Source organism: Danio rerio, chromosome 23 (assembly GCF_049306965.1).
Source record: "Danio rerio strain Tuebingen ecotype United States chromosome 23, GRCz12tu, whole genome shotgun sequence".
Lineage (NCBI taxonomy): Eukaryota > Metazoa > Chordata > Actinopteri > Cypriniformes > Danionidae > Danio > Danio rerio.
The window spans coordinates 45519812-45544666 of NC_133198.1; the positions used below are offsets into that span (position 1 = coordinate 45519812).

Consider the following 24855-nt stretch of genomic DNA (forward strand, 5'->3'; position numbering starts at 1 on the left):
TGCTGTTTGCTCGTGCACTCCGTTCACTCGATTCTGGTTTTGTCCGGCTCTTATCTGGTCCTAGTCTGCTCACTGACTCATCGTTTTGGTTTGTTTGTTTGTTCACTTTGTTTCATGTTATGATCATATTTTTGAATTGCTCCTCTAACTTTGTTTGATACACTTTTGTTTATTGGGTTGTACTTTTGTCTCTGTTCGATTTTTGAACCTGGCCTGTCCCCTTATTTTATTTTAAACTTCTATTGCTGCACTTGGATATCTCTTGTATATTTGTAAGACCATCGTGACAGATTTGTTCTGTAGATTATCGAGAACAAATATTTATATTAGCTTAAAGGGGCTAATAATTTTTACCTTAAAATGGTGTTTAAAAAATTAATAACTGCTTTTATTCCAGCTGAAATAAAACAAATAAGACTTTCTCCAGAAGAAAAAATATTATCAGACATACTGTGAAAATGTCCTTGCTCTGTTAAACGTAATTTGGAAAATATTTAGAAAAGAAGAGAAAAAAATCAAATGGGGCTGATAGTTCTGACTTTAACTGTATGTATCCGCAGTGAGCTTGGGCTGGGTGTAAACACAGATACCAAATTATTTTGTTAATAACGAATATAAAGGAAATGTTTAATTTCATGGGGTTTTTAATCAGTGAGACTGTTGAAGCAGTCTAAATAAGCGGCTGTGGCTCTTTAAATGCAGTTTCTCTGTGGGTGATTCTCCACTGCGTTTACTGCGTCTCCAACCTCTTATGATCCAAACAATTAATTTGAAACCATCCATTAACACCAGCTGATTATTATAAGAACTTGTTGGCTTTTTCAAAGCCGCTTTTAATTTGTTCTGCAGGGATACAGAAATATGACGGCAAGCTTTTTATTATCTAAAACAGTCATTTCTGCTTTCATGCTATGATCTCGTGGGGGAGGAAAGTGAAAATTTGTTATTTGAAAGCGAAAAAGCAACACTGAATAGATGAAAGTGATAGTCTTTTATTCTAATCACATAATGGGTTTTATTAATTCAGACTTTTTCATATTTTCTGTAAAGAAACTTGCCGTTTTACTAGATATCTCTTTAAACCAAGACCATAGGTCTACATCATAACTTACTAAATCTACAATTATTTATGAATAATGTATCTTGACCTCTTGGTCTCTCAGTACACAATTTTTCTGCTTATCTTGCATTCATCGAACATGCTCATAAATCAAAACAGATATCTCTTTTTTTCTTTCATACATTATTAACATCAAACTTCATAAATGTAAATGCAACGTTGTAAAATAAATAATACTGTCTTGATTTTCATATCTAAAAGGTCATACATTTATGCATTTTTTGCTATTTCTGCGTAGAATTTTGGTACAAATCTGCGGATTTCTGCTGAATTATTTTGGGAGTATCATAACTAAAATCTTAATATGTGAAATAAAAAAAAAATCTTTTTAACTTTTATTTAATGTTTAAAATGCAAATCCAATTAGATCCACTTTATTTGGTAAACAAAGCAAGTCTCTCGTGTAATAATCTAATAAAAGACAGAAAATATCACTGTACAAACTGCACTGTACATAAATCAGATGAACATTTTCACATTAGTCAATAATATCCTGAAATTAATTTAATAAATATTCCCAGAGATGGGTTGCGGGAGGAAGGGCATCCGCTGCATAAAAACATGCTGGATAAGTTGGCAGTTCATTCCGCTGTGGCGACCCCGAATTAATAAAGGGACTTAGCTGAAAAGAAAATAAATGAATGAATAAATTTAATAAATATAGATTTACCAGCCTGATCTCATGAGGAAACGTAAGTATTGTACGTTTCGCCAGATAGTGGCTAATTCGTACGAATTCGTAAGAGTTCAGTCGTACAAAATGTGCGATTTTTAAAAAGGGGGCGTGGCTCCTAACCCCAACCGTCATTAGGTGATGATCAAATCATTCTAAATTGTACGAATTAGATTGTATGAATTCATACGAAGTAGCCATTAAATCAAAAAGCTATGAACTGCCGTAAGATTGCGTTGAGATTTACACACATTTACTCAAGTAAATAAACAGAATTAATGTGATGGGCTAAATATCTGCGGAAATCTGTGGAAAATATGTGGAAAATCTGCGGAATTCGGCCCGTGCAGATTCCATGTAGGCCTAATGCTCCACTTGTTTCAAAACTGTTTGAGTTTTTGAGAACTGTTTGAGAAAGGGTTATGCATAAAACTCCATTGGCGTCCTTCATATTTTTGCCTTCTCAAACATCTTCAGCAAATCATGTTGTTTTTAGTAGAAAAAAGAAATTCATAAACATTTACAACCACTTGAATGTGAGTAAATACTGAGGAAATGTTTATTTTTGGGTGATCTGTCCCTTTACTGTAAAAAAGGCTGGGTTTCACACTTTCACACTTTGTCATCTTAACACAAATTGATAAAAAAAGACTGCAGTTTATTATATTGGATTAATAAAAAAAAATTGTATCAAGCATCAATATTTTTTTAAGGGATTATAATGAAGATAGAAATGTAAGTCTCATGCAGCACTAATGTGCAGTTTGAATTAGAAAAAAAACTGATTTTGCTTTCTCTTTCATTGGACATTTGATTTCAATGCTTTGAATCTCTCTCTTTCTTTATCTTCCTCTGCTCTTCAGCTTGGGAGCTCTTGTGGGGTTATCTATAGCGGCTGTGGTGCTTTTGGCCTTCATCATCACTCTCTGCGTGCTCTGCTACCTGTTCATCGCCACTAAACCGCGAGGCTTGGACAACGGGCTGCCACTACGAGCACCAGGTACAAAAAGCAATTCAGTGAAAGAACCCACACACACACACACAAAACATCCTGAAAGGAAAGTCCTTGAAATGCAGGAAATGAGCTCAGTGCTTTTATCTCCAGCATGGTTCAGCGCATTTAGTGATTTTTTTTTTTTTTTGGTTGATGTGGTAAATTTAGTTTTGGTTTGGTCTTTTAGCAGCAGTGCTGATCTTAATTAAATGCTGGAAATGTTCATTTGTGGAGTATTTTGGCAACACTTTACTTGAAGGAGTGTTCATAAGACTGTCATGAAACATTTATAATCAAATGACTGCATGTCATGAATGAGATTTTATGCATGATTAAGACAATGGTTATTGAGTGCCCTTTGCTCAGTTATGCCATTTTAAGTGCAAAGATGGCATTTTTGGTGTGACAGCTTGACATAAACAAATTAAGTTTTTTTGTCATGACAACTCGACATTACCATACCTGTCAACCCTACTGTTTTTTTCTGGGATTCTCCCGTATTTTACAGTTCTATGCCGCTATTATCCCGTAAAGGTATTTTCCCATATTTCTCACGTATTTTCAGTCATTCTCTGAAGAGTGGCAAATAAACATTAAAGAGCCGAGCTTCCCTATTCTCAGCCCATACTGCTGAACCACCAGGGGCCGCCCCTTGCTCTTAAATGCGAGTCTGTTTTGTTCTTTCGCTTTGTTTAGACATCAAAACACTTTGAAATAAATATAAAAATAGCGTGATTCCCTTACTTTTCATTACAGGTGCCGTCTCCCCTTCATATGCAATGCTCAAGACAGTCATATAGCAGTGCGTGACTGTCAGCTGACACACTCCATAGTAGAGATCTGCACGGGATTTTGAATCCCGCTGCAGCCCGCTCCCGCCAGGTTTTAGCCCGAACCCACCGCTCCCGCTTATATTCAGCATTTGTTGTCCCGCTGCCCTACCCGCCGTGCCCGATCACACTAAAGAGCAGGGGGAGAACAAAACCGAAAACCACCCAGCTATACAGAATCCAAACAGCCTATAACAAGCTGTCTGTATAAACACATACACACACACACACACACACACACAGCAACAAACAAGCTAAACACAGCTTAAAGGTGACTCATCCACACACATACATACGCGTGCTAGCTCGCTCGGGAGTTGGGAATGATATTGCTAGACAGCCCGCTCCCATGCAAAATTAAACCAGTTACCGACCGCTCCCGCGCTTTATTTGGAAAATTACAAAAATAAAAAATTAAAAATGCAGACCTCTACTCCATAGTGATAAATAGACGCTGTTTCCAAAACAGATTCTGTACTCGTGATTTTTGGGTGCGTGTTTAAACATACATGTACACATAATTAATAATAATTATAATAATATCTAAAGATGTCGATCTTGGTGTGATTTTTTTTTTTTTTTTTTTTTTTTTTCCCAAACACAATTTCATCCTAAATGAGCATAAACAGTTAGGAAAGCAGTCGAATGCTTTCATTATAACGTTAGACGTGTGCTTTTTTAAAGTGACACCTTTAATTTAATGTAATTAAACGGAAAAATCTAAATAAATCATTCATTCGTTCATTTGTTGCTCCTTAATCAGAATGTGTAAGTTATACAGTGAAAAAATGGATAATGAGATTTGATTCTATTTCATTATAATAGCTATTCATTTTAATAAGCTGAATTGTTTGCTAACTTATTTGCTGCTACTGTATTCTATTTATTGTTTCTTTTGTAAATAATAATAAACATATTATTGACTGTTTTACTGTTTATTTACAATGAAACAGAGATAAATATTGAACATATTTAGTAATTTGGGGATTTTTTTAAAGGGGGGTCAGGGGAATCCCTTATTATGGTGGGCATATCCCTTATTTTCACATCCTAATGTTGACAGGTATGCATTACCAAGACAATATAACTAGTAATAAACATAATTGTCATAAAGTCATTATAATTGTATCATGGATATTTTTCTGATTGCGTTTTCAGTGGAACACACTATATTTGTAAATAAAATGTCTTGTTAAAAGTGTCTTTACTCTATCAAATCATTTTAAGGGCGTCATTAATGTTCAATGATATTTTAATTACAAACTCAGCTTCTACCTATAATGTGCACAGGAGGCGACAAGGAAGTGTCAATCTAAATGCAGGGTTTAATAGTAGGATGGCAAGCAATGGTCAGCACAGGGGCAAACAGATGTATACAGAGAATCCAGAGATGTGGTAAAGCAGCAGGCAACGTAAACAAACAAAACAGCTAAGCAAAGATCTAACACGTAAAGTCAAGGCCAGGAAAACGCACCATAATGTTCACAAACAGTATAACAAGACTCAACACTGATGTGTGTGTGCGCACTGAATTTTTTTAGTCCTTGTAATGAATAAATGATGAGCTTCAGCTGTGTGTGTTAGCAATCAGTGGGAAAGAGGAACAGGTGTGAGTGTGTGGTGCATGACTGGATCTTGTAGTCTGGTGATCATAACAGTACCACTGGAGTTGAGGTAAAAAAAATATTAATGATGCTGTTATAAGATTCATGACATTTATAATGGCTTTATGACAATCATGTTTATGACAGATATATGATACGTTTTGTTGTCTTTATGGCAAGTTGTCATGACAAAGACAAAAACAGGTTGTGATGTATTTGTTTAAGTCAATTTAATAATCCCAAAACAATCTTTACAAATGGCTGGAGAACTACAGATATGTCACTAAACTGGACTACAAATAACATCATTCACCTTACGCACATCAATGCCTGTTTCCCCTTATCACAGACTGATTGGCTGGACTTTATATTCACCCCTCACGCACACATACATGTTGCTGAGTCTTGTTTACCCTGCATAGCATTTCTAAGCGTTTTTTTTTTTCCATGTTTTGGTCTTTGCTCTGTTTACCGTTGTGATTCTTTGCCGCCTAGCCTGACCCTTAGCCTGTGTTTTTTGGACTACCCTAAAGCTCCTGTCTGCTCCTGTTTCAGACCATTGCCAGCACAACTTCTCTGTAATGAACTCAATCCAGGCTCATTCTGATTTTGTACCTCCATATACATTTCTAGAGAGAGCAAAATACGTCCCAGGAGGTTCGTTTTTAAAAGTTTTTCTTTTCACAAATCCTTCACAGGCAGCTGTATGCGATTTTTGAGATCTCAAATTTTTCTCGTGAGTGCCATTTACGCCTGCTGTTCTAGCATAAATCCACTCCATAAATCCAAGGCCAATGTCGACTGACTGACTGATCAATTACCCGATACCCTCACCCATCCCAACCCTATACCCAACCAATAGTGTTTTCAAAAGCAATGCAGAAATAGAAAAACCCTTGTCTGATTTTTACCATGTTTTCAGATTTCACCACATTCTCACCCTGTTAGTTACTTCTTTATTTTTTGACTTCTGTTCTTGTCCAACCCTCTTTCTGTAACCGTTCTTTGCCAGACTCAAACCCCGTTGTCGTGATCAACTCCCACTGTGTCTTAAGTCCGCCAACCACGGTTTAATTTGTGCCAGACCCGGATCTCATTTTACTGATCCCCCTCCTCAACCCCCACCCCCCATTACCGCTCTTCACTTACTTTTGTGACTCCACAACCCTCTTCACTTTCGTCCGTGAGACCGCCTCCACCCCCCAAACCCTCCTCTCTGCTTTACACTTTCGTCCGTGACACCTCTCTCAGCCCCCCCTTCGCTCTTCACATTTGTCTGCGACACCTCTCCCTCCTCTGGTATCATGCCAGATCCGTTACCCTGATCTGTTGACTGGACAAATTAAGCACTGCTAAGCACTGCTAAGCACTGCTGCCAACATACGTGTTGAGCTACCGGTCAAACTGGTAACAGTGGGAAAGCCGTCTACAGGGATGTAAGCGTTCACTTAATAAGACGAACTGTGGCCATACGTACTTCTGGCTACATATTTCGCAATCTCCAGAAATGTACATAGGGCTACATTTTCAGAATGAGCCTATGTTGAACGAACTTCACATGGATCCACATGTCTATTGTCCAGCATATGCCTCATTATAGTCAAGTTGTCAGTGTAAACAATGTCATCTTTGCATTTAAAGTGTTATAACCGAGCAAATTACACTTAATAACAGTTGTTATAAACATGCATAAAATCTTATTCACATTCATGACATGTCATGATTATAAAGGTTTAATGACAGTCTTATGAAGTTCCCTTCAAGTGTAGCAGAATTTTTGTCCTTGTTGTTAATGGTAAAGGATGCACTGTTTAGATTAAATTTCACTCAATATTTATAATTCATTTAAAATGTATGTTCCATTTAATGTACAGTGATTTGTGTGCAAATACAAATCTGTTTACTTATGCACAAACCAGCACACGCCAACCTTCTTATTTTCATATATGAATGATCTTGAGTTGTTTCTGTGATCCTATCTGTTATTTATTCAGCGAGAAAATAGAAAGCTGCAGATGAATATGAATGAGTCAATTACATTCAGATACGCAAATCATTTGGCATGATTATGGGAAATCACCATCATCCTGACAAACAGTCATTTACACATCACATATGATTGCATGTGTCACGTTTTCTGAAGCGAACGAATGGATAAATATGTAAGGGATCATACAGTATGCATTTTTGTTGTTTGTCTTTATATCAAAGTCGATAACACGTTACAATAACTACACACAATGAATCATTTAATAAGCATTAACAAATAGTTAATTCATCAATTATTTAAGCATTACCTCTACATTATTAGACATTAGTTGGACCGGGGGGTGGGGGGGGGGCAAGTTTGAGCACTCATTTACCCGGTGCCCCGGGCTCTGCGTTGGTTAGGGAAATTATAAATTGAACCAAAACACAAACCATTACAATTGGTTTAAGATTGGCAATGAAAATTCAAGACACTAACCTGCAGAACCTGGAAATTTTTTTGTTTTAACTCGTTTGCTTTCTAAGCAGCGACTTTATTAAAAAAATAGTTCACCCAAAAGTGACAGTTTAATCACTGTTTACTCATGCTTCTAAACTTTGAGTTTCTTTATTCTGTGGAACAATAAAGAAGATATTTTGAAGAAGTATGAAAACTTGTAAGAATTGAGAAAAGTAAATACTATGGAAGATAATTGAGAAAAAAATGAGAACGTACTATAGATGCCACCCAGGCTCATTCTGAAAACGTAGTCTCGTGGACGTTTCTGGAGATCGCGAAATTCGTCCTGGGAGGTACGTATTTTTGCAGTTTTTGTTTTCACGAATCCACGAGAGGTTGCTGTGTGCGCTTTTTTGTATCTTAAATGTCTGTCGCGAGCGCTGCTTTTGCATAAACCCACCAGAGGTCGCTGTCCACCAACAGTCTGACTGACTGAATTATTATTATTATTATTATTATTATTGTTTGTTGTTGTTGTTGTTGTTGTTGTTGTTGTTATTTTCCTTTATTTAGCCAGGAGATCACATTGGGACAGTACTGTCGCTTCTTCCAGTGAGACCTGATCAAGATATCAGGCAGCACAAAATTGCAAAATCACCATTCCTAAAATAATCAGATCTTAAAAAACAATTACATCAATTCGTCTCTTTTGAATAAAGACGCGGATCCAGTGGTGTTGATTTTCCTGTCTCTACAGATTTGGTAAGTGAGTGATCAGTGGTCTTTGTTTGTTTATTCAGAGACAAATTTGGTTTTATCCTTAGCAATACTCTTTCAGTGTTTAAAGATAGACCTTAGTCAATGATTTCTAAGTTAACAAAGTTTACCGTATGTTAACGTCACTACAATATTATGGACTGAAAGATCAGCTGTAAATGCTGCTGTCCGAGTGTAAACATGTAAACACCACAGCTTTCTGACTCTACCTTCCGAGTGCATCTAAGTTACTTCGAAATGTGGAGGGTTTTTTCTCTCATACGCCGTGCGATAACAAACATTGCATGAAAAATACACGCTTAGAGCAGTTCTTCGAATCAAATATCTTGTTTGTCATGAGGGGCATGAATGAAATTTCTGAATGAAAGAGCCAAATTGCAGTTGAAGTCCACCATTTAATAATTTAGCAAAAAATTTGATTGCTGATGTAAACACAGTCAGTCTTTCTCCTCTTCGTCTGTGTGTTTGTTTTGCCTCAGTGAAAATCAGTGCATGCCCTAACCGACACTCCCATTTTTATGCAATTTTTTACGGACCTTTCCTTTTTCCCTCCTCTGACACTACCCCCTGAACAAACCACTTTCCTGACTTTTTCCAAAGTAAAGGTGTGAAAACACCCTGCTGAAACAAGGGGGTTTCATGGCCCTTTAATGTAAATAGAAAATAACAACGGAGCTAAAACAGATCCTTGGGGAATCCCAGTGTTGACATGACTGAATGATTGACAGGGCGACCGGCCAATCGACTGACCCACCCTCCTCCTTACCTAAACTCAGCCAGTTTTATCGATTGACCCGCCCACCCACTTACTTCCCTAAATCCAACCAACAATTTACAAAAGCCGACCAGAAAAAGAAAAGCCCTTGTCTGATTTTTACCTCGTTTTCGAAATTTAACACAATCTCACCCTGTTATGAGCCTGTTCACTTTATTTATTTTTTTGGATTCTGTTTTTGTCTTACCTGATTTCTGGAACCGATCTTCCTCGTATTTGAACCCGATCGTCATTGTCAACTCCTCTCTTTGTCTTAATTCGGCCGACGTAAACGACAAGCTAACTGGACAAACTGGTTGCAGCGGAAAAGACCTCCACACGGAGGTAAGCGGTCAACCGGTAAGCACGAAAAGGAACGGCGTCATACCACCCCGTAGTGTTTGCTTAAAAAAATTAAATGCTGCCATACGCACCTCTGCCTACATATTTCGTGGTCTCCAGAAACGTCCATGGGACTACGTTTTCAGAATGAGCCTGGGTTGTATAGATGATGTTATAGAATGCACATCTATTTTTGTTACACCATTAAACCAAAGCTTTTATTGACTACTTAAACAATAAATGATTAATTAATTAATGCAAATCGAAGCGCTTAATATAATAATCAGAAAAATTGCTGCAGAGAACTGCATACATTGTCTACATTATTCATTGCAGTAATCTAAAGCTGTAATTTACTGCAGATCAGGAGCATCAGATATTGGTATTGTTCTTGAAGCTTCTGATTAAGTATGATAAGGAAACCAATTTGCATTTATCATCAATATTCATGACTGAAGTTTTGTTTTCTTTTTTACTTGAGAAATTTCGCTCTTAGGTGGCACAACGCCTCCATTCAACTTTAATTACTGTTATTGCTGTTGCACTGAAAGTTTATTTGTGTGCAGATGTTGCTCCAGCGTAACTTCATTATTGCAATAAACTGAAAATGTGTCCCTAAAACTTTCTTCTGAGGAATAAAAATAGGCACAAACTGGAGTTCATGGAGTGAACTTAACACATTCGATAATTGGTTTGACAACAAAGCAGCACATAATGAATATCTCAGCCTTTATTTGTTCAGTAAGTGAATGTAAACAAGGCAATTACGCTCAGATGCATAAATGTAGCTTAACACATGCTTTAAACATCCGTTTGACTGCATCTGTCAAATTTGCTTCATATAAATATAGTAAATGGCTGAAATGAAGAGATAATATATCTGTTTTTGTGCCTATATTAAGCACACAAATGAACATAAGATTTGAGACAAACAATTTATGTGGGAAAACGTGCAAAAAAAAATGTGCAAAAGTATTTGACCCCCACAGTACTTAATTGTTTTGGTCTCATTTGCACGCAAACTGTAAATCCTAATTAGGAGCGCATTTGCAAATGTAAAAATGTGCCTAAGTTTAGCAATTCTATAGCCTTGCACTTTCATAGTAGTTCACAATTAGTCAGACTAAAGCTTCTCTTTTATACCAAGTGACTGCTTATGATTTACTGTTAATAAATGATAATGAGTGAAGGAACTCACTGGCACATTACAAAGATATAAACCAGCTCGAATTAGGCTTGGGGATTGGGTGCCACATTGTCTCAGTCATTTAGATCTGACTAGAGGGGTTATACCATGAATCACGAAACTTGTTCCAGGAGGGCCGGTGTCCTGCAGATTTTAGCTCCAACCTTAATAAAACACACCTGAACAAGCTAATCAAGGTCTTACTAGGTATACTTGAAACACCCAGGCAGGTGTGTTGAAGCAAGCTAAACCGTACTGGAACGAGATTGGTTGCCCCTGGCTTATACCATAACAATAACAGAGGGCCAGTCGATTGACTATTTTGACCAAGACTTTGTGCGCAGATGTTCAAAAGATCCTTTAAGCAAGTTAGTAAATGATTGAATCACCTTACAATGGGGCTTTACTGGATTTTCAGTGGGAAAACTTAACTAATTGCCCCACGAGATTCTTTACATGACTCCCAGGTCATGTGTGTGACATCCTGCCAAAATGCACTCTTTTGTAGAGATCTCTGGAAATCAATGAATATGAATGAAAGACAACCACTTGAAATGTTAGGACTCAGGCAGATGTATCTTTGAATAATATGCCATAGTTTTCCTCATATGCTGTTTTTATTCCAACCAACCAAGGGTGCGTTTCCCTAACAACAACGTAACTCGCGGCTGAACTATCATAGTACGATGCATCATTTGGGAAAAGAACGATGTAGTGACGAGTGTTTCCCAAAACTCATAGTTTATCTGTCGCAGATCCATTGTTCGATCTTTGTTAGATATAGCGTAAAACACTTATTATGATGCTATAAATGCCATGGAGTAACTATTTCTTTAGAATACTTCCCCATAAATTCTTTGTGCAAATTATATTGTTTTACACGCACACGCATTTAAAATAAAGTCCAGTATTAGTTTTGGTAAAAACATGCACTTGCGCTCTAAATTAATTGATATATATGTAAATGGCACATATAGAGCATGTGTTTCCTTTACTAATATTATTGAGAAGTTTAACATTACATATGCTATTGTAAAACATAAAATCACTTACAAAATCTAACACTATTCTACTCTTATATATAAATATCATATACATAAATAAATAAATAATAAGGCTATTTACTATAAAATGACATTAAATATGTATTATTTATTAGGAAATGGTAAAAATCCTACTTTTTATATTAATAATATAAATTATTATTATTAGTAGCAGGGGCGGACTGTGACAAAAAATCAGCCCTGGCACTGTAGCCACACCAGCCCACATTATCACACCGACACACCCCCACCCTCGGACACGCACATTCACTACTTTTATTAGTGTACAGATGGTGAAATAATATGAGCAGTACCATATATGTAATAGATATTTAATAGATATTTATTTTGTGTTTGGACTTGTGAGGGAAACCGGGAGGAAACCCATGCGAACATGCAAACTCCACACAAAAACACCCACTGACCCAGCCGAAGCTCGAACCATTGACCTTTTTGCTGTGAGGCGACAGCGCTACCTATTGTGCTGCCCCCTTTCGAGACTATTTCAGTTAATTTTATGCATTTGGAAACGTCCTGATTTTAGAGCAATTTGTAAGTTTCTCTGAGCTTTTTAGCACCGCCTTTACGGTCCATCTGACAATTAGCTTGTGTTGCATCTACAGTTTGTTTGACATTCTTGCCAGATTTTGATTATGTACGCGTAACCTCTGATTGGGTCGGCCTATCTCTAAACCAGCTAGCCATTGCCGATTGGGCCAATGCTTAACATTTATTATTATTACTATTTTCATAATCATTATCATCATCATCATCATAATATTCACATCTTGCAAGAAACAAAAACTGCCTGTATGTAAAAGCAATAATTATAAAAATAAAATAAAAATGTATAAAAAATAGCATACCGGCCAACATTTTAAAAATGGTCCAGCCCTTCTGGCATTTGCCAGAATTGCCAGATGGCCAATCTGCCCCTGATTAATAGTAGTAGTAGTAGTAGTAGTATTAAGTAGGGTATTGTTCATTTATTTATTTCTTTAAAAGTCTACTTTTACAATTCGACACATCCAAACCACAGCACAAAGTTCTAAACAACAGGCCCATGTCATATACAGTACAGATACTTAAATAATCTACTGCAAGTTAATGGAATTAACGGATGTTTTTTGTTGTCACAAGCTTTGGAGACGTAACATACATTCCGCTTTTAAATAATAGGTGACATTTAGATTTCAAAATGTCATCAATGTTGTCAAAGTGCACTGCGAAGGGAGCACAATTGTAAGCATGAAGATCGCTAAAACTGAACTGTAAAAATAGTAAAAATACTTTGAAAGCAAATTACACCTAAATGAGATGAATTTAATGTTTTTTTTTTTTTTTTAATCATTCCAAATTTAATTGTTAGAATGTTCTAAATGAATAGAGCATAGGGGGGATACGTGGGAATAGAACACAGCCAGGAACTGTTTCTAACTACAGCTCCAGAGGTGTAGTTTCAAGTGCTCAAGTTTGCGACACAGTTTGGGAATGTTCGTTGGAGCGATGGATTTGGGAAACGGCAAATCAGCGAACTATGTTTGTAACGAAGGAACTTGCGACCTTAGTTGGCTAACGATGGTTTTGGGAAAGCACCCCAGGTTAATTAATGTATTGTTTTAACTCTTGTAGCAGATTAAAATCTTACTGTATGTGTCTGAAATTTATGATGTCTGGTATTGAACTAGTGACATTTGCTACACATTGGTGTAAGAGAAAAAACAGTAGTACTAACAGTATTCGTCTTGTAAAATTTGATGTAAGATAGTTACAATCTTTCAAGAGATTTTACCACATGAAATCAACATGCTTGCATTTCATGCAATCTTTTAATGATTGACCCTCACTACGATGGTACAGGGCATGGCCCCGCCCTTCATGGAAACTGCTCATTGGAAGACAGTGCCATGGGATGGACCAACCCAGGTCACTTAAAAACACCTTGCAACAAGAAAATGTTGCTTTTTACAAATGCTTTCTCGCGCTAGCTATGCCCCTCTCACCCTCTCGGACACCACGCCACCACGCGATTGGGTCACCACAATCTTTTCATGCAAACCTCTTAAGTTTTGGGACTGCTGAAACTGTACAAACTTCCGCAAACCGACTCTTAGCAGCCTGTCACCTCAGTAACCCAAGACGACAGCCACTAAAAAGCGAGTGAATCCCAAAAATGTCACCGAGGCGAGTCACCCAATCAGGTGTGCCATGCGAGGGAAACTCGGCTTCAGCAAAAGCGCAAGTAACAAACAAATGTTGTCACCTGCGGATCTGGTGCAGATTGATCTCACGCAGTTAAAGATAAGCCAAATCTCTGTCATGGTTGCAGGTTTGTGCAGTGTCTGTTTGATCATGTGGGTTTGTTTTGTTTTTGTTGCCCACGTGTATTTGTTTTGGTCATGTGTTATGACGGCACTCAGCTAGTTTGATTAGTTCGCCAGCTAAGGCTCATTATCGTGCCTATATATGGGCGACTAGTAGTCACCGGCGCAGGCATAACCTCCTGGGCTGGTGCAGGCTCCGCTTGAGCTGCTCCAGAAACCCTCAATTGTACCTTAGTAGTCAGCAGTGAAACCTGACCAACCAGGGCCTGAATAGCCTGTGCTGTGGTGGCCAAAGCCTCATCCTGGCGTTACTGGTTATGAGGAACTCAGAAATCTGTGACGCACTCGCTGGATCCATGGTAAAAGTCAGTTCATTTTGTCACACTTAAGTGAAGTTTTTAAACCAATTTCGAGAGGAACATGCGATATAATTGACTGCATTTGGCCGCCTATCCACACTCATTAGTTAGCCAATCAGATCTATCCTAACTTACTATAAATAGCCTAGATATTACTCCCTTATCTTCGTTTTCCGAAGAAATCCCCCATCCACCCTCTTACTCCTCCTTTCCTCCTTTAAAAAGGGGAGCTCTCGAGAACCACCTGATCTCGTACTCCCCTCGCATGCTCTATGGAACTGGCGGGAGCCCTAGGCTCAACTATCTCCGAGCTCAGGGTTCTCTCCCGGGACAGCATGCCAAACCTGCTTACAGTTGTCAAGCAATATCTAAGTGTGAACTCTTGAAAGAAATGTTAAGATGGATCCAAGTGCGAGTAAAATAGTATTTATTTGACAGTCAAAATAAATGCAAGTAGTGAGTGCGGTGCTAGGACTAGGAGAAAACAGGGCAGGGATCAGGCAGGAAAACAGGGTCCAGTGGTAACTCCTCACGGTCCTGAGCGCAGACAAATGAACACATAAGCACACCTAACAAACTGACAAGGAAACACAGAAACGTCGGCCATATATAGGCACGATAATGAGCCTCAGCTGGCGAACTAATCAAACTAGCTGAGTGCCAGCATAACACGTGACTCAAACAAATACAAGTGGGCAACAAAAACAAAACAAACCCACATGATCAAACAGACACTCCGGAAGAGCGCACAAACCTGCAACCGTGACATTCTCTGCTTTTGTGGTTTCTCCGGTGTGATTCTAACATCTAGTAAGAAGTACTAGAATCAATTCGGGATGGTTGTCAACTCATTTTGCATCTTCTAAACTACCTCTGTCTGTGTGTTTGTTTGTTGTTTGCTTATTAAGTAGTTAGCTTCATGTATGGTAGTGTAGCTCAATAAATCTTTGTACTCATTTCGTGAGAACTGTGTTCATGTTTATGTGCTTTTATCTCAATGCCTCGACATGACTAGATTTTGTTACCTTGCTAAAAGTTAACCCAATACTGTGTTATTATCATTGGCCATGGAAAAAATATAAACAAGACTGGTAAAATACGATGTCTTCTATTTGCTGGACAAATGGAGAGTGTGAATCTTTCAATATGATTCAATCTGACTCAATTGTGTTGAATCAATGATTCGAATCTTCAGGATCCGATTCATTGAAATAAGCTAGTAAACAAAGGTTGAACAAACTTCCATGGTATTCTATGGTTAGTATTGGTAAAATTATTGTCATTCAACATTAAGTTGTATATGGCATCTGCAACTGAACAGCGTTTGTGCTTCTTGTTGGGAAAAATATCAGGCAATTTTCTACACTTTCAAAAATGCTTGGTTGTTGTAATCCATTGTTGAGTTTGTCCATATTTAACCCAACACTAAATTTTGATAACCCAAGCTTACTTTTTTCGGTTAAGTTACTCTTACACTTTTTAACCCAACAAATAAGTTTGTCCATATTTGACCCATAGTGAAAAACTAAGGTTAAAAAACTGACTGAAAAACGAAGTTAGAGAAGTTCAACTCGTGCGTGATGTTGCAGAACTTTACTTCATGAGACCTGACAGCAATTTTTAGCCTCATATTTTATCTTGTTCAAACCTGCTTCTGCAATTTGCATCTCTGAGCTGTTGGGCATATGCGTCATGAGCGTTGCGGTATCTAGGAAACAACTCGAGTTGAAAAAAACTGCCAAAAATGGAAAGTGTGCTTTGATTGACCTTCCAAATGATAACATGCTCTGACTAACACATGCGTGCTTCTGTTGTGGATTTTGTTGCTAAAGACATGAAGCCGGTTGTTGAATGCAGTTGCCATAGAAGACAAGAGGTTATGATTATGAATTGGTCGTCATCAATAGTGCTCCGTTTATTCACAATTAGGATGAATTGTGTTAATCGTTGTTGCAAAACCACCAACGTTTTCTCACATTCAATGTGAGTGATTCATTAGAGCAGGGAATGAACCGCTGCATAACGAATACATCGAAGCTCATCTTCAATACACTTTCCGGCTTGTTTTTGTCTTAGAAAAGGTTTCATTCATTAAACACCCGTTGTTACTGGAAGGACAAATTCATTTAAAGAAAAGTTTATTTAAGATGTGCTGCATGTACGTCTTCTGTTAGATTGGTCTATTAAACATAAAGGAACAAAGCCAAATAGATGGCAAACAGCATTATCAATTCATTTCTGTCAATGAGCCTACAGGCAGGGGAGAAACACTTGTGATTTGACTTGATTGATTATTGTGTTTAATTGTTACCCCTTATTTTGAGCTCGCACTTGAAAATTATATGTGATACATACACTCACCGGACAATTTATCAGGTACACCTTACTAGTACCAGGTTGGACCCTATTTTGCCTTCAGAACTGCCTTAATCCTTCATGGCATATTCAACAAGCTACTGGAAATATTCCTCAGAGATTTTGCTCCATATTGACATAATAGCATCACACAGTTGCTGCAGATTTGTCGGCTGCACATCCATGATGTGAATCTCCCATTCCACCACATCCCAAAGGTGCTCAATTGGATTGAGATCTGGTGACTGTGGAGGCCATTTGAGTACAGTGAACTCATTGTCATGTTCAAGAAACCAGTCTGAGAATATTCACTCTTTATGACATTGCTCTGTATCCTGCTGGGAGTAGCCATCAGAAAAATGACCAAATACACTCACGTGCAGTGTTAAATTGAAGTCTTTAAGAGTTTATTCAACACAGCAAAATTAACTGTGTAGTTGGCAGACATTGATCCTTAGAGTGAAGAGATCTCAAGGGTAGATGAAGAATAAATAAGTCAGAAACGTACTCCAGGGCCAAGCCATGGAGAGATTTATAAACATATAGCAACACTTAATACTAAATTCTGTCACAAATTGGTAACACGTAAAATGAGCACTATTGTGGTCAACACTTAAGTCAGTAACAATAGCACGTATGTGTAGTTCCTTCACTGTTTGATTAAACACACTCAGACTTTTCATTATTGGATACATATATATATATATATATATATATATATATATATCTGATCTTTTATGACCTGATGTGCTTCTATTGTTGTCATCTGTTGCTTTGGATAAAAGCGTATAATTAATGAGTGAATGAAAATACAATTAAATAAATGTATGAGTAATATGATTCTTTTTTAGTACCAGTTAAAAGCCTATCAGTTCTGAAAATGCAAGCGAGAGAGAGAAGCCTGACTCACACTCGGATATAAACACTTTGCAATAATGCAAACAGGAAGAAATGAAGGCATGAACAATATTCTCCAAATAATTGGCAAATTAATTTGGCAAGAGATGTGAGATTTCAAAGAGATGGTGATAGTATTTATCAATCGCTGAGGAACACCACATGTTAATGGTACAATAGAAGAACAGTTTCCCAAATAATCTGAAATCTGGCGAGAGATGTGAGATTTTAAAAACAATATGAAAGCCTTTATTTAAAATAACAGCAAGACATTTATTTATTTTCAGGAAGTAATAACAGATGTTCATTAGAATCCATTTCTGACCAAATACAATACACTGTGCCTTGTCTTCATTCAATTGGAGAAAGTTGTTTGCCCAACAACACTTCATGTTAGCCACACAGTTAAACAAGCAGAGGATTTCTCTCAGTGGTTTATATGAAAATAGATTTGAGAATCATCACCATGCAGATGGTCAATCATTAAGTAGTTTTAAAAACCTTGCCTAATTGAACTAAATAAAAGGAAAAGAAAAAAGGACCCAGAATCGAGCCCTGAGGAACACCACATGCTAATGGTACAACAAAGGAACAGTTTCCTAAACAGTTTGAAATCTGGCAAGAGCTGTGAGATTTAAAAATAATGACAGCATTAATTTGGGGATCATATTTTAGTCAACAATAACAGCAAGACATTTCACAAAGGAATGTTATTTTAGGAAGCAATAATAGATTATCATTAGAATCCATTTCTGACCAAATACAATGAATTCAAACTTGTCTTTATTCGTTGAAATAGATTTGAGAATCATCAGCTTGCAGATGGGAATATATTCTATGGTTATCAAAAACCTTAAAGTAAGTAAAGGGAAAAGCTAAACAGGACCCAAAATTGAGCATGCATTAGATGCGCACTTCAGAATCTCGCCGGAAGTAGTAGGTCACCGAAGTACTTTTCACTGGCTGTTTTTCTAATTCTATGAATTCAGACATACTTCTCTAATCGCATACTGTTTTTAGCGAAATATATAGTATGCAAGTATGCGATGTCTGACTCATCCAGTCTGAAATCTGGCAAGAAATAAAAATATTGACAACATTTATTTAGTAATTAAAATGTTGTCAAAAATAACAGCACAACTTTTTACAAAGAACTGTTTTTTCTTTTTTAGGAAGCAATAACAGATTGTCATTCAAATCAATAGCATTTCCTCTCTGACCAAATACAATACACTGTGCCTTGTCTTCATTCAATTGGAGAAAGTGATTTGCCAAACAACACTTCTTTTTGGCCACACACTCAAACAAAGAGAGAATTTCTCTCAATGTTTTATAGAGAAATATATTTGAGAATCATCAGCATGCAGATGGTCATTTATTCAATAGTATTAAAAACCTTTCCTAATGGAAGTAAATAAAGTGAAAAGAAAAACAGGATCCAGAATGCAGCCCTTGAGGAACACCACATGCTAATGGTACAACAGAAGAACAGTTTTCTAAAAAGTCTAAAATCTGGCGAGAGATGTGAGAGAAAAAAAAATTACAGCATTTATTTCATCATATTTTATTCAACAATAACAGCAAGACATTTCACAAAAGAATGTTATATTAGGAAGCAAAAATAGATTATCATTAGAATTCATTTCTAACCAAATACAATGAACTCTGACTTGTCTTCGGTCAATTGGACAAAGTTATTTGCCAACCAACACTTCACTTCAGCCAAACAAATAAACAAAGAGTCAAGAGAGTCAATTTATTACTGAATTTTATAGAGAAATAAAAAAAAATCAAGCCCTGAGGAAAACCACATGTTCATTTTTCTCAAACCATCTGAAATAGTTCCACCCTTAAGATAGTTATGACACCCTTAAGTCATAGTTTTTTTTTTTTTTTTAAACAGATCAATAAATACACAAAAATGTTTCAGATAAATACTTTTCTATTTTATTTTAAAGCTTTTATTGACCTCTGGTTATGCTCCTGAAAATAATGTCCCAGTGCAAAAACTGTACTAATTTCCTTGATGAATATTTCTTTTGATTTTGAGATTGAATAAGATTCATCTTGTTCTTTGTGGAAAAGCTCTTTCACAGTGCAAGTCTATAAAAACATTTTTCTCTTGAACGCTTAATTGGCGGAAAGGTTTTAATCTGAATGCGAAAATTAAACGAGTTGGATAGGTTTAATGAGACATACAGACACCGTTCAGCTCTTTGTGTGTCACTAATGTTCTCTAAAGACCTGGAGCTTTATTAATACTTCTGTTACCTTATTAACACCTTACAAGAGAACTCATGTCTACACAAACGATGAGCCTGTCTGATAAGACTGTTCAATACTTCATGATAAAGCTTCACAATGTTCTGCGATTTATTTTCTGAAATAACCTATTAGATGCACAGTAATCTGAAAACCGTGACATGCAAAAATGACAATTAAAATGCAAAAAAAAAAGAAACTGGGAGGCTTTGTAGAAATGTAAATGTTCTTAATTATAATATATATTAAAATAACAAATTTGGCTGATTCAGTTCAATTCATCTTTATTTCTATAGAGTGTTTACAATGTAGATTATTTCTATAGAGTGTTTACAATGTAGACTATAAAGGCCCGTGCAAACGGGACGCTTTTTGCTTACGTTTTCCATCGACGTTTAACGCCTCGTGACTAAATAAAGGGTGCCAATGTGATCAGGGCCAGAGCAAGTTGAACTTCCGCTCTAGGCAAAGGACGGTCACGCCGCCCACAACCCTAAAGTAAAGTGGGTGCGAGGGAGCTGTCGCGAACGCTGCCCTCTCTATTCTGCCGCCCTAGACGCGGATATAACTGAAGGCGTGGGTGATGAGGGTAGTGTCGGGGATGCCGCCCTCTCTATTCTGCCGCCCTAGACGGCCGCCTATTTGGCCTCTATGGACGCGCTGAATGTGATCGTGCATACCAATGCGTAAAACGCCAGGTGTAAAACGTCATTTTTAAAAAAACGCCTCATGCTTTTTTTTTTTTTTTTTTTTAACGCGCCAAGGTAAAACCTTCTCCACCAGTGAGGTTGGCACTTTTGTTCACGTGACTAACTTACAGTAAACAGCACTTGGAGTGCTACACCTACTTCTAATGGAACGGCAGTGTACTTTATAACATTACTTACCTCACCATGGATACATCGATTTCACCGTACATCAACAATAAAATGATTCAATTACATAGAGCACGACCCTGTAATTAATATTAAATTATTATTATAAATCTACATTTTTAATTTAAGAAAATGTACACGTAAATTCCTTAAATGTGAAGTAAAATGTGTTATTATACACAGACATGGGTCTTTAATTATCAGATTTAATAAACTATAATGGTAATTATAAAAGCATATACACAATAAGAAATAGAGACATACATGATATGAAATAAAAATTAACGTACGTCAAACAATTTGCTAAATAAAGGCAAACAGTGTACGACTTGGTAACATAATTAAAGACTATTATAAAAGATAACAAAATAATACTGCCAAAATAATACAAAAAATAATAGATTTAAAAGACCAAAAACTGTCTGTTAGATATTCACAAGATGAATTAAATCTCAAGTTTTAACTACAATGGAGAGATGAGATCCATCGGTACATCCAAGATGGACTGGCCGAAGTAAAGCTGCTCATGGCAGGGGAAGTGATGATAGAGCTCCCGCTGGCAGGTCGGGAGTTGAAGTCCACATAAGCTGGGCACATTGTCAAAGATGCACTATCTTTGTGCAGATTTGAGTATAAAACAGCTACATTCTCGCCTGAAAAACCCTATTTACAACAATTTAAGTATAATCTACAAAACAAGCAAGTTAAATAAACTTAAATATGCAAGTTTTGGGAGACTACATTGCTCAATTAAATTGAGGCAACGAGTTTACTCAATTAATTTAGTTCAGTCAACCTATTGGGGTTTTTAGTGTAGGATGCGTGTTCAGATGTAACACAGGGTGTGTTTTTTGACCACACTTCATTTTTATTTTTTATTTATTCCTTTGCTGGAATTTACAACTGAATTTAGAAATTGTTTTGGAACAAATCTTTGCTCTTAACAAACAAAATTGTGTACATGTAGGCTAATGGATGTCTTAAGTGAAGTGAGTTTCCACCGTTTCCTTACTCTTCACATTACATTTCATCTACAATAACAATTTGACTTCTTTAATAATCTGCATTTGGCCATTAGCAAAACACCAGAGGAGATTTCATTGAATTTCATTGAGATTTCGTTGGACTGCTGCTGCTTTAATATTGGTTAGGAAATTTGGACAATGTGTCGAGATGATTGACAGGATACATAACTAAGCAACAGAACGATCCATTAATGAGGAAGCGGTATCTCCCAAAGCTTCCATATTCATCTGATTCACCCAAAAGTACATACTTTTTCTTCACAACAATAGTGCAAACCTTTAAAATGTATTATAAGTAGGTCAATTGGCATGCAGCAGCTGTTACGTTTCCTGCTCTCTATTCTGTACACACTCTCGTTCACAGAGTGTTGTAAATGTACTTACACCATCTGTTGAGTACATTGTGAAAAGAAATCAATGGCCTGCTCACAGTTTTCCAGTCTGCTTGTCCACATGTTTCTTCCAATAAATGAGACACATCTGGCCTAACAAAAGAGAAGTAAATCGACTGCAGTGCAATTGTCTTGTTTTTCCTCCCCAGAGAAAACAAGTTATAATAAATATTGGAGAATGTGGATTGGTTCACCTCTTTAAAGTTGACATTTAGCATTACATAATAAATAAAATTCAGTTATAAACAGCAGTAATGAGTGTTCAAAATTGTGGGTTTTTTTTTCGATACATAGGACGATTATTCTGTCCTACTGGTAACAATGCTTACATTGGCTGTGTTTCCTTGAATATTTCCACATTTAACTAATTCAAAACTTAAAGTGTCACATTTTGTGCTATTAACTACTGGCTTATCACATGCCTGTTAATAATATAAGAACTGTTCATTAGTAGCTATAAAGTATGATCTCATTCTGCATCCATAATGCCATTCCAAACCTAAACCCAACTTTTACTTTACTAACTATTAATAAACAGTTTATAGCTAGTTTGTCATGCTAGTAGTGTTATTTAATGGTTTGTTAATACTAAATTAAAGCTAAACTAAAGTGTTGCAATTTATGTAAGGGATAATCAATAGCTTGCCGTGGGCGGAGGCCACCACACTCCACCACATGTCGTGTGGTCCTTCACTATCAAGTCGTGCATTTAAATCCTTTAACGCCCTAAGTTTAAACTAGTTTTGTTTTTGCCACTATGCTGACACACAGGCATCTGTAGCTCCGCCCTCTTTTGAAAAGAGCACAATCTCATTTGAATTTAAAATGAGTAACCAAAACTCATTAGTCCTGTTTTAAACCTGCCACTGTGTTGACACATTTGTAGCTTCGCCCTTTTTTGAAAAAAAGCATGATGTTATTTTGATTTAAAGCATCAGTCACCAAAACTCATTAGTCCTGTTTTGAATCTCCTGCTATGTTGACACATAGGCATTTGTAGCTCCGCCCATCTTTTGAAAATTGCATATCCCCTTTGAATTTAAAGTGACGGTCACCAAAACGCATTATTCCTGTTTTGAATTTGCCACTAGGCTGACACGCAGGCATTTGTAGCTCCCCCTTCCTTTGGAAAGAGCACAATCTCATTTGAATTTAAAGTGACAGTCATCAAAACTCATTAGTCCTGTTTTGAATCTGCCACTGTGCTGACACACAGGCATTTTTAGCTCTGACCTCTTTTGGAAAGAGCACAATCTCATTTGAATTTAAAGTGACAGTCACCAAAACTCATTAATCCTGTTTTGAATCTGCCGCTATGCTGACACACAGGTATTTGTAGCTCCGCCCTTATTTGAAAAGAACACAATCAATTAAAGAGCCCATATTATACATGAAATAGGGTCATATCTTGGTTGTAAGGTTCTCCAACAACAGTCTAATATGTATGCAAGGTCAAAAAACACTTTCATGGTCTTATAATCTGCATTTATTTTTACCTAATTATCCCAGCGACTCCTGTATGAATCGTCCAGTGATTCATTTGTTCCCAAACCCCTCCTTAGCTCGAAGCTAATCTGCGCTGATTGGACCGATGACAGCCTGTTGCGATTGGTCAACTGCCTTCAGTCAGAGAGTAAAATGCCCAACAGCTAATCAGCAATATAAAAGTAATCACAGTGCATACACGCTCGATAGTGTAGGTGTGGATTTTAGCTGCCAGTGGGTCAATATAAATACAGTCGATGGACTTGAAAATTCAGACGACTAACTATTTTATTGAGCAAAAACTCCAAAAACTGTCGAGGAGATATCCTAGCTTGTCTCACTCTGCTCTTTTCACAGACAAAAACACACACACATACATTGTCCTCGTCCGCGCACACACACATACCTCCGGGCGACAACGCGCGCGCACACACACACAAACACACACACATACCTCCGGACGACAGCGCACACACACACACTGCCCTCGTCCACGGAGCTCTGTAAACAAAGCAGCACGGGTCGCGTTTTTAACGTGACTTTGCACGCGACAAGAGAATATAGCCAGTTAACCTGATACAGTACACGCGGTTAGAAGTAATAAATCACAACTAAATACATTTGTAAGCTAGAGTCAGTGAGGCAACAACTTTAATCGCACGTACTTTCACTTGAGAAATGGAGGAAGAAACCCATTCTGACATGTCCAGCAGTAAGTTACTCTTTACTGATCCTTCCTTTAACAAACGCCGATGAAGTATTCTTTGTAGCATGTAGTTTTCAGAAGTTTCCAGTAGTTTCCAACTGCTTGGCTATAATGCTGAGGTTTCATCTTTGGGTAGAGACTCGATAATATCCATCTGCACTTCAATCGACCGGCATGTTTGTGTGTGTGTGTTTGTGGGTGTGTGTGTGTGTCTGCATTTCTGCATCAGAGGGCGGGGCCTCAGGTTTGAAATCTCCCAGGTTTGCGCGTGCACGTGAATAACTTGTTTTCGTTCGTACGTCATGGCGAAACACCTAATGAATCGGTATCAAGGCGACTCTTTTGAAGCACTTTGAGTCGACTCTTTTATAGATGAATCAATCGTTTTAAACACTGTACTCTTACAGATTTAAGCCTTAGCTGG

The 24855-nt window shown here is 37.2% G+C and overlaps 1 protein-coding gene across 16 annotated transcripts in view; it reads left to right on the forward strand.

The window, feature by feature from the left end:
* Positions 1 to 24855, forward strand: part of LOC100536524 (protein shisa-like-2A) — a 198033-nt gene that overhangs the window by 142790 nt on the left and 30388 nt on the right. For all 16 annotated transcript variants that reach the window (XR_012398744.1, XR_012398745.1, XR_012398747.1 and 13 more), the window contains one exon: positions 2657 to 2793. Coding sequence is in view for 8 of the 16 variants with exons in the window: in XM_073939415.1 (XP_073795516.1) it covers positions 2657 to 2793 (137 nt within the window). In the remaining 8 variants the exon portion in view is untranslated. The remainder of the gene's footprint in view (positions 1 to 2656; positions 2794 to 24855) is intronic.